Here is a 14,985-nt window from a genome sequence, read left to right on the forward strand (position 1 = left end):
GAGAGAGAGGGAGACACAGAATCGGAAACAGGCTCCAGGCTCTGAGCCATCAGCCCAGAGCCTGACGCGGGGCTCGAACTCACGGACCGCGAGATCGTGACCTGGCTGAAGTCGGACGCTTAACCGACTGCGCCACCCAGGCGCCCCCCCCCTTTGCGTTTCTACCTCGGGCGTCCTCTGTCCCGACTCCCTCATCCGAGACAGAAGGGGGTGACCTCGGGCCTTTGTGGTATCTGAGTGCCCTCTCCCTGGGCCTTCCCGGCTGTGGGCACCCAGAGCGGGGTCTGTGGGGCGCCGTGGCCCCCTCTCACCCCGTGCACTGTCCCCAGGGATCGGGCTGGCCCTGGCTGCCGCCGTGAAGGGTTACCGCTGCGTCATCGTGATGCCGGAGAAGATGAGCACGGAGAAGGTGGGGGCAGGGGTGGTCCCGAGGGGCCCGGCCCCGTGCACCGGGCCCGGGGGTAGACGCGGGCCTCCGTGCTCCTCCATAGGTGGATGTGTTGCGGGCCCTGGGGGCCGAGATTGTGAGGACGCCCACCACGGCCAGATTTGACTCCCCGGAGTCCCACGTGGGGGTGGCCTGGAGGCTACGGAACGAGATCCCCAACTCTCACATCCTGGACCAGGTGAGGCCGGGGTCTGGGGGCGAGCGTGCGCTCGGGGGGTGTGGACCCACATCGGGGGCGCCCCGGGGGGCGTCCGTCGGGGTCGGGGGCTGCAGAGGCGGCTGGCGCGCGGTCGCCGGCCTCTCCCGGCCTGCCCGGCGCTCCGGCAGGTGGCGGCCAGGTCCGCCGAGCCTTTGGCCCCCCGCCTCCCGGGCCGGCTCTGGAGGGCTGCGCTCAGCGCCTGGGCCGGCACGGCTTTGGCGGTGCACCCGGAAGCTGTTGTACAGGTGTAAAACGCACGAAAACCTTTTCACCGGGGCTCTCGGCCTCACCCGTCTCCCCTCTGGGTGAGTTCAGAAACCGCACCTCCTGGAGGGCTCGAGTCAACGGCTTGTGCTGGTCGAGCTTCCTAAAACCGCCCGTGCCGCTGGCCGCTGGCTCGATCTGCCGGGATCCGCTCCGGCTCGCCCCGAGCTGTCGGCCTGACGCCCCGGGGCTGTTGCCCGTTCGGCGTTCCTGAGCCCACTCGGCCCCTCCGCCGTCTCTCCACACAGTACCGCAACGCCAGCAACCCCCTCGCTCACTACGACACCACCGCCGAGGAGATCCTGCAGCAGTGTGACGGTGAGTCTTCGGGCCCGCCCCTCTGTCCGCCTTCACGGCATCTATCCCTGCTTGCCTGGGAGCGTACGGGTCACTTACCTCTCCTCGGTAAACTCCTGTCCGTCCTTCAGAACCCAGCCCAAGTGTCCCCTCTCCGCGAAGTGCTTTCCAGCGCATGTCCCCAGAGGGGTGTCCCTTTTCGGACTTTGCCTATGCGTCGCCCGGAACACCAAACGTATCGCGCGGCTCTGCTCGTGCGCCCGGCAGTAGGTCCTTCCAGACCCGTGGGAGCTCCTGCGTGCGGGGAACGAGAGTGTGGCAGGCTGGTTGGTGCTGGAGCCCTCCCTGGGCTCCATGCCGTCGAAAGCCCTCAGCATCAGGCCCCGGTCCGAGCGCTGAATCCAACACTTGGGTTTTCTCGTCTCCCGAGCCGGATGGTGGTGCCGGGGGTCGGTTTACTTCCTGTGCGGACATGAGCGTCCCTGGAGCCTTTGCACACGTTGAGAGCCAAGCCCGTGGGGGGGGGGAGGGGGTGTTTCCCGAAGAGGTTTCAGGGAGAAGTTGCCGGGCGATGGGCCTCGCCGCTTGGAACCTGGTGCTGGCACCGGCCCACACGCGACCTCGTTCCAGGCCTAGGAGCCAGGCGGCAAGGGTCCAAGAGTGTGCTCACCCGGGTTTTACGTGTGAGAATTCTCTCCTTTGGCAAAAACAGCCCTCTGCCTCGGCACGGGTCTCCGCACCGACTTGTCTGCAGGATGCCTGGGCCGGCCACGCGGCAGGCGGAGAGCCCAGTGACTTTCGGGCCGAGCCTGAGGGATTTATTTATTTCCTTTATAATTCAGTTCACTTAGTCCTACCTGAAGCCTGACAGTGTAAGACGGGCACGGCGAAGGGCCTCCCCGGGCCCCGTCCCCGCGGCAGCCACCGCGCGGCGGGTCCTGGCAGTGCATCCAGACGCCCTTCACGGCTTCACACCAGATGGGGGCTGCGGTGGCCACGTGTCATCCAGCAAAGACTAAGCAGAGCCCACTGGCTCGCTGTGGCTGCGGATGCTTCTTTAAAGCTCTAGAACTGTCACGAGAGGCTGTCGAAATGTGACAACAGCTTCTCTCTGAACTTCTTGAGAACCAGCGTGCGTTTTGGTTGCATCTTTACTTACTGCCGAGCGTTGCGAGCCAGCTGAGCTGTGGCCGGAGGGTGGCCCCCTGACACAGCTTCTCCCATCAGGGAAGTTGGACATGCTGGTGGCTTCGGCGGGCACGGGTGGCACCATCACGGGCATCGCCAGGAAGCTGAAGGAGAAATGCCCAGGGTGCAAAGTGAGTGAGCCAGGGGCTGCAGACGGGTGTCGGAGGCGGGTGGGCCCGGACGTGCACGCCTCTCTCACCTGCGGCCCCATCTGCGGTCGGAGGCGGGACCATCGAGCTTCTGGGCCCTGGGTCCCCAGGGTGGCCTCTGCTTTAGAGCTGCAAGTTCCCCGTCCTGACATTTCTGCTTACAGCTTGTCTTGTACCTTGTGTGTCTGCTTCTTCTTGGGAGTGACCCATGACCTAGGTGCCCCGATGCTCTGGGGGTTGGGACAGTCGACTTGGATGGCCTCCAAGGATCGTTCCAGAAGCTCTAAGCTCTTAGGGTCACGTCCCACATGTGCTGTGCTTGGCGGAGGGGAGGGGACATCTAGATTTGGAGTTAAGCGTGGACCCGGGGAGGGGCTTATAGAAACTTCCAACTGGGGGTCCTGAGCACTTTTCTCCTTCCGGCCATTTCTCTGCCATCCATCCCCAAAGGCTCTGGCTGCCCCCACAGGGGCAGTCAGGGCTTTCCTGGGGCACCCTGCTCACCTGGTTCTCCCCTGGGAAGCTACCTTGTCCCCCCCGGCCACATGCCATCCCCTCGGAGTACCGCGGGTGAATGTGTACCTTGTAATGTCCCCAGCACTTGGGGCCCGAGGCCTGGGGACACGGCCACACCCCAGGGCAGGTCTTCACCGGGTGCTTGCTAGGGGTGGGATTGGCCACCCCCATAAAAAGCCAGGCACGGCCAGATGAGACTGTTGCCCAACTCGGGTCCTCATGCCGCCCCCTCTAGATCATCGGGGTGGATCCCGAGGGTTCCATCCTCGCAGAGCCCGAGGAGCTGAACCAGTCGGAGCAGACGGTCTACGAGGTGGAAGGGATCGGCTACGACTTCATCCCCACGGTGCTGGACCGGACGGTAGGCAGGGCCAGGGCACTCCCAGGCACGGTTCCAGCCCTCTGGGTACGAACGCCCTTGACCTGTTTTCCAACGGAGGGGCCGCGGAATAGTGGGGGCTGCATGAGCAGGCGGGCGAAGCGTGGCCTCGCCGTCAAGGGTAGGTAACATTTGGCACCGTATCGAGTGTGTGCCAGGGCCCTGGTGGGCGGAGACGCTGAGACGGCCGTGGGCACGGGCCCGGCCCCCGCAGAGGGAGAGGGCGCGGGTGGTGAGGGCAGGGAAGCAAAGTGAACGATAAGGACCCCAGCCAGACAGGGCTCTCTTTTAGGACCCTAGAGGGTAATTCTGTCGGGGGGGGGGGGGGGAGGTTGTCTAGGGTGGACCTGTGGGGACAGAGCTGTGCGGCGGGGGCTGGCGGACAGTTTCGATGCCAGGGGCAGAATGTGTTGGACCAGGAGAGGTAGAAAATTCTAGGGTTTTAGCCCTGAGACTCCAGTCGCGGATGTGGGGCCGGGCCACGTTCCGATGAGGGTCATGGCCTCTGGCGCACCTGTGAGGTTGCAGGCGCGAGCTGTGGCCACACCCCCACCACGGAAGGGCCCGGGCCCCTCCGGAGCTTTCCGTGTGGGTCCTGTCTGCAGGTGGTGGACAAGTGGTTCAAGAGCAACGATGAGGAGGCCTTTGCCTTCGCCCGGATGCTGATTGCACAGGAGGGGCTGCTGTGCGGTGAGTGCCGGGCGGGCTCTGGGGTGCACTTGCCCCCTGCCCCCCTCCAGGCCACGTGTAAAAGACACCCTCGTTCTGAAGCCGCGGGCCGCGCCTGTCAGGTGCCGTCCGTCCGTCTGTCCCTCGGCAGGGCCGTCATGCTCACAGCAGAGGTGCCCTTCCGGAACATGGCTGGAGCTCCGGGTCTGTGTTCCTGGGCCCCTGGGGTCCTTAGGCTTTGTCTCGCTGAGGACAGGCGTGGCCCGCAGATCCGAGAGGGGAAGGAGTGTGAGCTGTGAGGGACCTGGGGACGTAGCAACCCCCCAGTAGCTCAACAGAAGAAGAAAACAGCCGCCATCTCTGCGCTCCCGGCGAAGTGGGCAGTGGGGTCCGGGTACGAGTGGGCGTCTGCCTCCTGCCGGCCCCACCTTGAGAGGCGTCCCGGCGATGCCGTCAGTGGTTTGGGGGTGAGGCCAAAGCTTTTAGGGCTCTTGGTTTTTTTTGTTTTCTTCTTTAATGTTCATTTTTATTTTTGAGGGCTAGGCAGACAGAGCATGAGCAGGGGAGGGGCAGAGAGAGAGGGAAACACAGAATCCCAAGCAGGCTCCAGGCCCCGAACTGTCAGCACACAGCCCGACATGGGGCTCGAACTCACGGACCTCGAGATCGTGACCTGAGCCAAAGTCAGACACGCTTAACCGACTGAGCCACCCAGGCGCCCTGTGGACACTTGTTTTCAGTCAAGCCCAGCCCTCACCTGGGGTCTGGGGCTGGCACAGGGTGCCGGGAATGCTCTGGAGAGGCTGGGGGGCATGTGTGACACGGGCCTCCAGGGTCAGAAGGAGATGGGACCACGCTCCCCACCGGCTGTCTCCGCTCGGAGCCCCAAGGCCCCCGAGGGAAGCGCTGGATTTAGACCCCCAGGGACTGACGGGCTGAGAGGACACGCGGCTCGCTGTGGGGTGTCTGTGCTTCCTCAGGGAGGGTTTAGCGACCAAGCCTGGGCGGACATGGAGCTCCGTGCTGCCAGAGTGGTGCGGGTGCAGTGAGAAGCGGGGTCCTCCCCCAGAGCCAGGCCCTGCGGGTGGCTCCCCAGGCTCACACGCAGGTGCTCACGCCCCCCCCCCCCCCCACCGCCCCGCAGGTGGCAGTGCCGGCAGCGCCATGTCGGTGGCCGTGAAGGCCGCCCAGGAGCTGCAGGAGGGCCAGCGCTGCGTGGTGATTCTGCCGGACTCGGTGCGCAACTACATGTAAGACGCGCCCTCCCCCGCCCGCGGCTCTGTCTCTGTCCTTCCGAGTCCCCCGCCCGCGTCTCTCTGTCCTTCTGAGCCCCACACGCCCCGGGGGCTCTCGCTGCCCGGCCTCCCCGGAGATCAGACAGCAAGGAGGCGGGAGGGTGGGGGTCCGCGGGACCCCTGTGAGCTCTGCCTGCACCTGCCTGGCCCCCGGGCTCCCCGTCGGGCTCCCCATTGTGTCTCAGCCTGTCTTGGGGTCCTCTAGACACGCTTATGAGTCCGCGCACCTTCAGGGCGGCCGGTGCGTCTGGCAGAGCGCCCCCTGGAGGGGGTTCCTTGCCCACTTAAGCCCCTCCTGCCCCCGTCGTCCCTCCTACGGTCTCCTGTGAGCTGCCCTCTCCCACTCGCCCCCTTGCGGCCTCCACCCTCTGACTGAGGAGATCCCTGGCTGGGCTCAGACGGCCCTTCAGGACCTGCCGGGAAGTGTCTGGCCGGTGGCCCCCACGGCCCCTTCCGGCCCGATGGCACTGGGCGTTCGTGTGTGTTGTGGCCCAGCTCCGAGGGCCATAGGTCCAGCCGGTGGCCCCTGGGCCTCCGGCTCTGCCTGTGCGCCAGGTTGCTCCGCAGCAGGCTTCTGGGGGACGGGGAGCTGAGGACCCCCCTGGCCCCCGCCCGCCAAACCCTCACGATTCCCTCCATAGCCTGGGTACTGGGGGTGTCCCGAGTTGGCTTCCCAGGGGCGCGGGGGTTCACAAGGGTTCCCACCGCCAAGTTGCCCTGAGCTGGGCTGCCCGTCTCCCCGTGAGCTCGACGGGCCTGCTGTGTGGGCATGTGAGCGTGTGCACGCTGGAGGGTGTGAGAAGCAGGGCGGGTCCGTGGGAGACGCGGCAGGTGGGTGAGGGAGACACGGAGCAGGGGTGGAGGTGAGAGGGCAGGTCCGCAGGGGGTAGAGATGGGGTGGGGGAGGGGGGAAAGACAGGGCCAGTGGGGGGCGGGGGACAGGGTGGGGGTATGCGGGAGGTGGGGTGAACGGGAGGGAGACGGGGCGGGTGTTGGGGGGCAGAGAGATGGGGTAGCTGTGAGCGGTAGACGGAACCGGTCATGCGAAGGACCGAGCGTGTCCTTCCGCGTGTCTTGGTCACCGGGTGGCAGGTTGGGCCGGGTCCCAGGCAGGCAGCCCCGAGCCGGGGTCAGTGTCCTCAGCCCCTGGGAGCGAGGCGCTCCCTCTGTTCCTCGGCCGGGAGGCCGCCCCGGAGCCAGGAGCGGGCTTGCCGGCTTGGGCTCCGGGACAGACGCTGTGCTCTGCACCCCCGCCGATGCAGGCCAGGCTCACGGGTCGACCAGGTGCCCCCACGGCACTCCCTGCTGGGGTCTCCCAAGGCCCGGCTCCCCGGCCTCACCCTGCAGTCCCCGCCGGCTGCTCGGGGTCTCGGCTGGAGCCACGGTTTTCCGCGAGTGGTGCTGGGCTCTCTCAGGACCGACCGGGCCCCAGCGGTTTCTTGATGCCCGTAGGTCCAAGTTCCTGAGTGACAAATGGATGATGCAGAAGGGCTTCCTGAAGGAGGAGGACTTCACCGTGACAAAGCCGTGGTAAGGGTGTCTCTGAGCGGAGACCGTGCTCCCAAGTCCAGGCCCCTGTGCTCCGTCCCGCACCCGGCCGGCCGTCATCCCTCTGCGCTGAGCCTTGCAGTGAGTGTACTTGTCCTCCCCTCCCCCCTCCCGGTTCGCGGCCGGCCCGGCGCCCTCCCCCCAGGTGGTGGCACCTGCGAGTTCAGGAGCTGAGCCTGTCGGCCCCGCTGACGGTGCTGCCCACGGTCACCTGCGAGCACACCATCGAGATCCTCCGCGAGAAGGGCTTCGACCAGGTGCCCGTGGTCGACGAATCAGGGTCAGTGTCAGCCACCCCAACCCGGGGCTCTGCCCGGAGCCGCAGGGCCCCAAGCTCCCGGACAGGGCGGGGCAGCGATTGGCCCGTCGGACGACTTGTCCATGCGCACCCGCCACGCAAGCTCTTACGGCCCAAGGGCCCCTCCTGCGGCGTCCCTGCACTCTGGGCACGTGCGTGGGGGGCGGCGGGAGAGGACCGGCCGTGCCGTGGCTCGTGGCCAGCACTGGAAGGCCGTGACCAGCCAGCAGTCTCCCGAGACCGTCCCAATTCTAGAACCGAGCCCACCACCTGGGACGGTTCCCCCACGATGCTGGTCAGAATGGAGGTGCCCGAGACTCACTGGTTTGTGGTGTCCCTGCACTGGACAGGCAGCCCCCAGGGCCGGGCGTCGGTCACTGCCATACCCACACGTAGGCACCGCACTTCCTGGTTGAATTCTCAGAGAGATTCCATGTCTGGCCACGGAGCACAGCCTGAGCAGAGGGTGGCTGTGGGCGTGTTCTGTCCTTGGGAGGGAAGAGAGGTGCCCACACTGACCCCTGACCCGTTTCCCAGGGCGATCCTGGGGATGGTGACCCTGGGGAACATGCTGTCGTCCCTGCTCGCTGGGAAGGTTCAGCCGTCAGACCAAGTTCGAAAAGTCCTCTATAAGCAGTTCAAACAGGTATGAGCTCTGTTTCGCTCGAGACCCAGGCCTGCCCTCGGAGGCGGGGCTCAGTGCTCCCCGTGAGAGGGTGCCAGGGCCCCCGCTGCACCCAAGCCCATAAACCCAAGGGTTTGCCCCTGCTCTGCAGGCGGCCCTCGCTGGTGGGGGCTCACCTGGGGGTCAGCATCCCGAGGCCGTCTCAGCCAAGCCGGGCGCCCGCCAGCACGGTCGTTCCGCAATGCTGGGCCTGTGCCTTCTCTGTGCACGTTTGTTAAGAATGCCCAGCAGGCCGAGAACATTCTGGGGAGTTGCCGGGGCTGGTTGGGGCCCGTGGGCATCCTTACATGATCACGGCCCCTCGATGGGCCGGGCAGAGGCCCCAAAGTGGTGCGGTCGGGCGTCCCCTCTCCCTGGTCCCTGGCGCCGACTCCCCACCAGCTTGTCCTGCACTTGGTGAGGGAAGGCAGCCGCTGGCCGTGTTGTATTTGAGGGGCTGAGTCTAGAGCCAGGGAGGAATTTCCCACCAGGCAGTTGACATGGCCCCGGAATCCGTGTTCCTTCCACTTTCGGCCATCACCTGTCTCACGGGCCCTGCAGGGCCCCTTCCGCTAGGCCCTCTGGGAGCCGCTGCCCAGCCTGGACTGTCACCCCCTCCTCCTCGTCCCCTGTCCTTCCTCCAACCTCGACACTTCCCGCAGCTGGTGCCCCCACTGCCCCCGCGCGATGCGTTCACCCTCTGTGCCCCAGGCCCCGTCACACCCGGGAGCACCGAGTGCACGAGCGTGTTTCTTGTGCGGAAGCTCCGTGAGGTGTCACTGAGCCCGGTGTCACGTGAGAGGGGCTGGCCAGCCGGGCCGAGCGTGGTCGCCCTTCCCGCCGGCTTCTCAGCTGTTCCCTCTACTGAGGCGTAATTGCCACACGGGGTCGTGTCCAACCTGGCCCATTCGATGGTTCTGACGTGAATACGCACCCGTGAAGCTGTCCCCATGGTCATGAGCGCACGTATCCCTTACCCCGAAGGCTTCCCCCCCCCCCCCCCCCCGCCCCCGCCGACGCCCCTCTCGTCGCTGCAGGCGGTATGTGCTCTGCAGACCCGTGCACACAGCGTGTGCCACTCGTGTGCCTTTCCCACAGCGTAGTGTGGTGAGACCCATCCCCCGGGGCCGTGCACGCTGGTCCCTTCCCGCCCCGAGTGCCGCTGGCCCGCGCTGGGGCCTTCCACGAGCTGGCCTGGTCGGGGGAGCCTTCTCTCCGGTGGGGGCTCCGCTCCGTGGGTCTGTCTTCAAGCTGGCAGAGCCGGTGGCCGCCGCCTGGCGCCCGAGTCTGTATCTTGTTCCCTCCCTGAGAGGCCACACCTTCAGCCACGCCTCCGCCCCCAGAGCGCAGCCAGGCCCTCGGCGGGGACCCCTCTGGGTCTCAGCGCAGGGACTTCAGTTCTCGCCGCTGAGCTGCCGGGCGGGGCCGGAGGAGCCGACCGCGTGGGGGGCCGCCGTGCACCTGCTCCCCTCTGCCCTGCGCTCCCAGGGGCGGGTGTGGGTGGAGGCAGGTGTCTTCCTTCAGCAGGGGCTCCAAGCCTCCGCGTTCCAGATCCTGTCTTGAGAACGCAGGGGCCGCAGTAGACAGCCTGGGTGGGACCCGACATCTGGGCACAGCCGCCCTGCCGGGTGCTAGCCCTTCCTGCTGCCCCGTGGGGGCCTGGCCACCTGGGTGTGCTGTGGCTCCCTTACCACCTGGTTCTTCGTGACCCCCCGTGGCCTTTTGACCACATCCAGTGCGTGGCCTACGGAAAGCGTTTGGCGGAAGCTGGCTTCCGTGGACCGGCGCTGCTGTGAACGCTTCAGCGTGCACTGGCGCCCGGTGTGGACGTGCTGGACCCCCCCCGGGCCCACCCCCAGAGGCTCTTCCCCTGGTCTCCTGAGCCGTGAGCGCTGGTCTTTTCCCACGGAACCGCCCCCAGTACCAGAGTCCAAATAGGAAGGGCGCCGGGCTAGGTTCCGGTGTGGCTGACCAGGGCTTGTCCAGCTCGCGTCTGATGAACACTCCCCTCACTGTGTCCCCAGAGAGGGTCAGCCAGCCCCTGTGACCCCTCCCGGGGAGCTGATGGCAGGGGAGACCGTGGGGGAGAGAGGGCTCTCCGGGTCAGACTTTCCCGGGAGCGTAAAGAGATGGCCGAGTGCCGTGGCTTACACCAGGTGACCCCTGCGGCTGGGCTGCTGACGCCCCATCCATAACTAACCTGAGAACCTTGCGGTGTGAGCAGGTGGGAAGGAGGTCCCGCGGTAGAGCCCCAGCCCGTGTAGATGCCGGAGGGGGCCGGGGGCTAGGCTCCCTCCATTCTCCGAATGCCTCACCTCACCGTGTTCACCTCTCTCTGCGGGTCATTTAAAACTAGGAAGATCTTTCAAATGGAAGTATGGCCTCGGGTGAGTTCAACTTGTAGAGACATCACCTGCGTTTCCCGCAAACCTGCGTTCCCAGTGCGGGGATGGGGTCTGCTCTTGGGGAGTGCTACACATGAGGGTAGCAGCCCCCCGAGGGCCGGGGAGGCTGAACTCATTGAACAGCATCCTCCGCTGATTTCTCAAAGAATGTGGATACAAAGACAGGAGCCCTTTAGGCCTCTTGCTGACAGCAGACCTCTTCCCCTCTGGACGTGGGGTCACCGTGACTTCCGGGTTCCAGGCGGTCAGCCAAGAGGGTGTTGGGGGTGTGCCCGAAGCCCATCTCCGGTCTCGGCGGAGGTCCGAGCCGGGCGTTGGCGATGTTGGGGGCGAGGGAACACCTGGGCGCCGGGTCGGCGGGCGGCGAGCCACGGACTGAGCGGGGCGACAGGCCTGGTGGCCGGGGGGCCACCGGGGGCCAGCCTCGCTCCCGCACAAGGGCCAGGGTCTCCGATCATGACCGCTCCTCCAGCGCCCCCATCCTGATTTTCCCTCCTGGGTCTTCCGTCCACTTTGTGTCCCCCACACTCCCTTTCCCACCTGGTGGGAGCACACTTCTCGTGAGGCACGGGTTTCGATCCTCAGAAGGTGGCCCCTGTTTTTACTGTAAGTTCTCAGTTTGTCTTGAGCAGGCGGTGTGGGGCAAGCACCCACGTCTGCCTTCTCCACACAGCTCGCCATCGTTACCACGCCTTGCACTGGTGTTTGTTGGGGCAGGTGCCCGATAAGTGCTAGTTTTCATAGGGGTCTGTCTGTGCCTTCCACGGGCCCGGGGGTTGTGGCAAACGTATCTGTTCCGGTATCCCACAGACCAATACTGTGTGTAAACCCCCCTCTCCCTGTATCTCCCTGAGTTTTGTTTTGTTTTGTTTTTTAACGTCTACCTTTGAGAGAGACATAGTGTGAGCGGGCGAGGGGCAGAGAGAGAGGGGGGCACAGAATCCGAAGCAGGCTCCAGGCTCTGAGCTGTCAGCACAGATCCCGACGCGGGGCTCGAACTCATGCACCGCGAGATCATGACCTGAGCCGAAAGCCAAAGTTGGAGGCTTAACGGACTCAGCCACCCCGGCACCCCTCCCTGAGATTCTCATTAGTTTTGCCTCTTCCAGAATGTCAGAGTTGGGGTCAGACTGTGGGAAGCCTTTCTAAATGGCTCTGTCCTGTGTCTCTCCAAGGACTCGTGGTTCATCTAAGCGTCTTATGTGCACCGTGTCGCCCTCTGCGTCTTGCATTCGGTTTCTGAATCGGCAGAAGACTAGAGGAGAATGTTCTGGAGCGATGCCCAGCCTTTGCTTTGCTCCTTTCACCGTCAAGCCTGGCAGGCAGTGGCCCTCAGGCTCCGCCAGCTTGAGGCCTGGCGGGACTGTCCTGGGAGCGCTGACCGACCGCACTTTTTCTTCCAGATCCGGCTGACGGACCCGCTGGGCAAGCTGTCGCACATCCTGGAAATGGACCACTTCGCCCTGGTGGTCCACGAGCAGATCCAGTGTGAGTGGGCCTGCTGTGGGCCGGGCTGGGCCGGGAGCTCCGTGGGGCAATGAGGCCCTCGTCCCTCAGAGGGTGTCGGGAGGTTGGGGGGGGGGGGGGGTGGGGGGTGCTGACCTCCAGCCCCCACCAGCCTGTGACTGTGGATCCCGGCGGGAGCCCTCCGTGGGCCCTGCCAGAGAGGCCACAGGGCTTTTGAACTGCCACGCACAAAGCCCCTTCCGGGCCTCTTTGGCGGGTCCCCACAGGCCGGGGGATGCATCCGGTCCTGGGCGGGGACGAGGGCTGGAGAAGCGAGGAGGATCGGGAGGGGCCCAGAGTGCCCACCCTCCCGGCTGGGGCTGGTCTTGGGGCCCGGTCTGCCCCGAGTCTAATGCCCGTCCCGTCCTTGGCTCCACAGCGCGGGACCTGGCCTTGACGGGCGTGGTGGGGGGGCCCTCAGGTATGTACGCCCCCCCCCCCAACCCCCCCCCCCCCGCCGGAAATGGCTCTGTGGTCACAGTCGGAGCCTCCGAGGGCGGAGGAGGGCGTCCAGGCCCCAGGCTCGAGTGGGAGGGTTCTTCCTCCTAGGCTGTTGACTCACGTTTGAACTTCTACCAAAAAAAGGCCAGAGTCCCAAGTTCAGAGTCCGCCTGGCAGCATTTCCCCCGGCTGCCTCCTGCGGTGTTGGCAGAGGCAAGCGGTCGTAGTGGAGACCCCATGGCCCTTTTTCCAGAAAGCCTGCACGCCGGGCTCTGGATGGGTTTCTCCTGGAGGGTCTGCAGGGCAGACTGGAGAGGCCGCTAGAGGCTGCCGTCTCCTGCGGAGGTGTGCGGCCGTCTGTCCGTCCCGGTGCCTCTTCCTCTCCCGAGGTTCTCCAAGCACGCCAGCTGGGTCCCTGCCCCCCCCCCCTCCCCTCGCCGGGACCTCTGCCCTCAAAGGCACGAGGGACAGCCAGCCATAGGTGTGGTGCTGGGAAAGGGGGGGCCTGGCCCTGTGTGCGTCCGTCACGGTTCTTGGGGGGAAAGCGTCACCAGGATATGTGGACGTGGGGAAAGAGCTGTGGTATAAGGAGTTGGCTGACCAACCGGGTGACCAGGCCGGTGGGTCCCCTGCAGGGTGAGGGGGCAGGCTCAGGACCCAAGAGCCAGTGTTTCAGTCTGAGTCCAAAGACAGGAACGATGTTCTCTCACTCAGAGAGTCAGCCTTTTTGTTCTCTTCGGGCCTTTGGCTGATGAGGTGAGGCCCACCACATTAGGGAGGATCCTCTCTCTCCTCCCTGTGCTCAAATATCACGTCTCACCCAAAGACACCCAGAGTGATGTCTGACTAAATATCTGGGCACCCCGTGACTTCGTCAAGCGGACACATAAAATTAACCGTCTCAAAAACCCTCTCTGCGCTTTGCACAGCGTGGTGGGAAGGGGCTGCTGTTCATTTAGGCCTGAGAGAAAGGCAGGGGTTTGAAGAGAGGCCGGGGGTGTAGATCACGGGTGTGGGAGACGTTGGAACTTCTCGCCAAACTCAAGCATCGGGCGCCCAGGGGGACGCTCGGATTGCTTGCTTAGTGAAACCTGGGGCGTCCAGCCGGGCAGACACGGGGCGGAGAAGCCAGCTTCGCCCGGGCGTCTCGTGTCAGAAGACCGCACGTGGCGTTGGGCCCGCGTGGGCCTCAGGCGGCTCCAGGGCAGGGCCTCCGGGGTGTGGCCGCCTCTAACGGGCTCCGCGCGGAGACCCCTTTACACCTGCTGTCTTGTTCCTCCGCAGACCACAGCAACGGCAAGTCCAGTAAGAGGCAGACGGTGTTCGGGGTCGTCACTGCCATCGACTTGCTGAACTTCGTGGCCGCTCGGGAGCGCGACCGGAAGACCAGGTCAGGAAGCACCTCGGAGCCCAGACCTGCCGGGGCCACGGTACAGCTCTGACCGCGCCTGCGCCTCGCCTCGCCTCGCCTCGCCTCGCCTCGCCTCGCCGGGGTCCGTGCTCTACCTTTTGTAAACCCAGAACCCGCACGCGTGATTTTTAACTGCCTGACGCTGGGCGTTGTTGTCAGGAGCGGGCAGCGGGTGTAGGATGCTTAGCCCGGGGCCAGTGTGGACGCTAGCTTCCCTTTGATTAACACCTGGCCGCCTCGGTGAATCCGTCCACGGTCTATTGGAGTAGATGTGTGTTTCTTTACCTTTCTTCTAAAACGGCTCAGCGAGAAAATCTTACCGAACAGGATCCAGCCAGGCGGGTGAGCCCTCGTGGCAAATGACCAGAGCAGGGTGGATAAAAGTGGAGGAAAGTGCTCTTCTGGAGAAGAACCTACGATGGGGAGCAGCAGAAAGGCGGCTAGGGAAGGATGGGCCTGTTTGGAGCCCTGACACGGAGGTGGTGTCTCCTGGGTACCGGGGCTGGTTACAGTGACTTCAGTGTTCGGGGTTTCTTAATTGAGGTGAAATTCGCATAACCTTAAATGAACGATTTAAAAGTGGAAGTTTTCGGGGCGCCTGGGTGGCTCAGTCGGTTGAGTGTCCCACTTTGGCTCAGGTCATGATCTTGCGGTTTGTGGGTTCAAGCCCCGCATCGGGCTGTGTGCTGACAGCTCAGAGCCTGGAGCCCGCTTCGGATTCTGTGTCTCCCTCTCTCTCTCTGCCCCTCCCCTGCTTGTGCTCTCTCAAAAATAACATTAAAAAAAAACGTTAAAAAGTGTATGTTCTCAGTGTCGTGCAGCCACCGCCTCGGGTAGCCAAGTCCCATGCACTTCGCACCCCCCACTCCCCCCACATCCACCCCCTGGGTTTGTCTCTTGGGATGCGCCATATAAACAGAATCCTACAGTCTGGCCTCTCGTCCGTCTGTGGCTTGTTTCGCTCAGCATCTGAAGTTCACCCACGCTGCAGCAGCTGTCAGTACGTCATCCCTATTTATGACCAGACAACACCCCGTCGTGTGCACGGATCACGTTTTGTGTGTCCTTTCCACAGCTGATGGACGTTTGGGTTGTTTCCACTTCTTAGCTGTTAGGAATTGTGCTGCCATGAACATGTGTGTCCAAGTATTTTGTTTCAAGGCCCGTTTTTAATTCTTTGGGTTATATGCACACGAGTGAACTTGCTGGGTCACGTGGTCATTCTGTTTCATTTTTTGAGGAGCCCCTAAACTGTTCCACAGTGGTTGTGCCATTTCACATTCCCACCAGCTGTGCACACTTTCCAAC

The 14,985-nt window shown here is 64.5% G+C and overlaps 1 protein-coding gene across 4 annotated transcripts in view; it reads left to right on the forward strand.

Moving 5' to 3' along the window:
• CBS (cystathionine beta-synthase) overlaps positions 1–13,736 on the forward strand; it is a 22,540-nt gene extending 8,804 nt beyond the window's left edge. For 3 of the 4 annotated variants that reach the window (XM_049627787.1, XM_049627785.1, XM_049627784.1), the window contains exons 5-17: positions 330–409; positions 492–626; positions 1,160–1,229; positions 2,436–2,527; positions 3,297–3,422; positions 4,046–4,130; positions 5,254–5,359; positions 6,857–6,934; positions 7,098–7,232; positions 7,788–7,896; positions 11,723–11,807; positions 12,205–12,246; positions 13,551–13,736. In XM_049627787.1, the coding sequence (XP_049483744.1) occupies positions 330–409; positions 492–626; positions 1,160–1,229; positions 2,436–2,527; positions 3,297–3,422; positions 4,046–4,130; positions 5,254–5,359; positions 6,857–6,934; positions 7,098–7,232; positions 7,788–7,896; positions 11,723–11,807; positions 12,205–12,246; positions 13,551–13,708 (1,301 nt within the window). In that variant the 3' untranslated portion in view covers positions 13,709–13,736. The remainder of the gene's footprint in view (positions 1–329; positions 410–491; positions 627–1,159; positions 1,230–2,435; positions 2,528–3,296; positions 3,423–4,045; positions 4,131–5,253; positions 5,360–6,856; positions 6,935–7,097; positions 7,233–7,787; positions 7,897–11,722; positions 11,808–12,204; positions 12,247–13,550) is intronic. The other variant, XM_049627786.1, reaches the window with a different exon arrangement.
• Positions 13,737–14,985: the final 1,249 nt, after the last annotated feature.

This window comes from Panthera uncia, chromosome C2, assembly GCF_023721935.1.
Source record: "Panthera uncia isolate 11264 chromosome C2, Puncia_PCG_1.0, whole genome shotgun sequence".
NCBI lineage: Eukaryota > Metazoa > Chordata > Mammalia > Carnivora > Felidae > Panthera > Panthera uncia.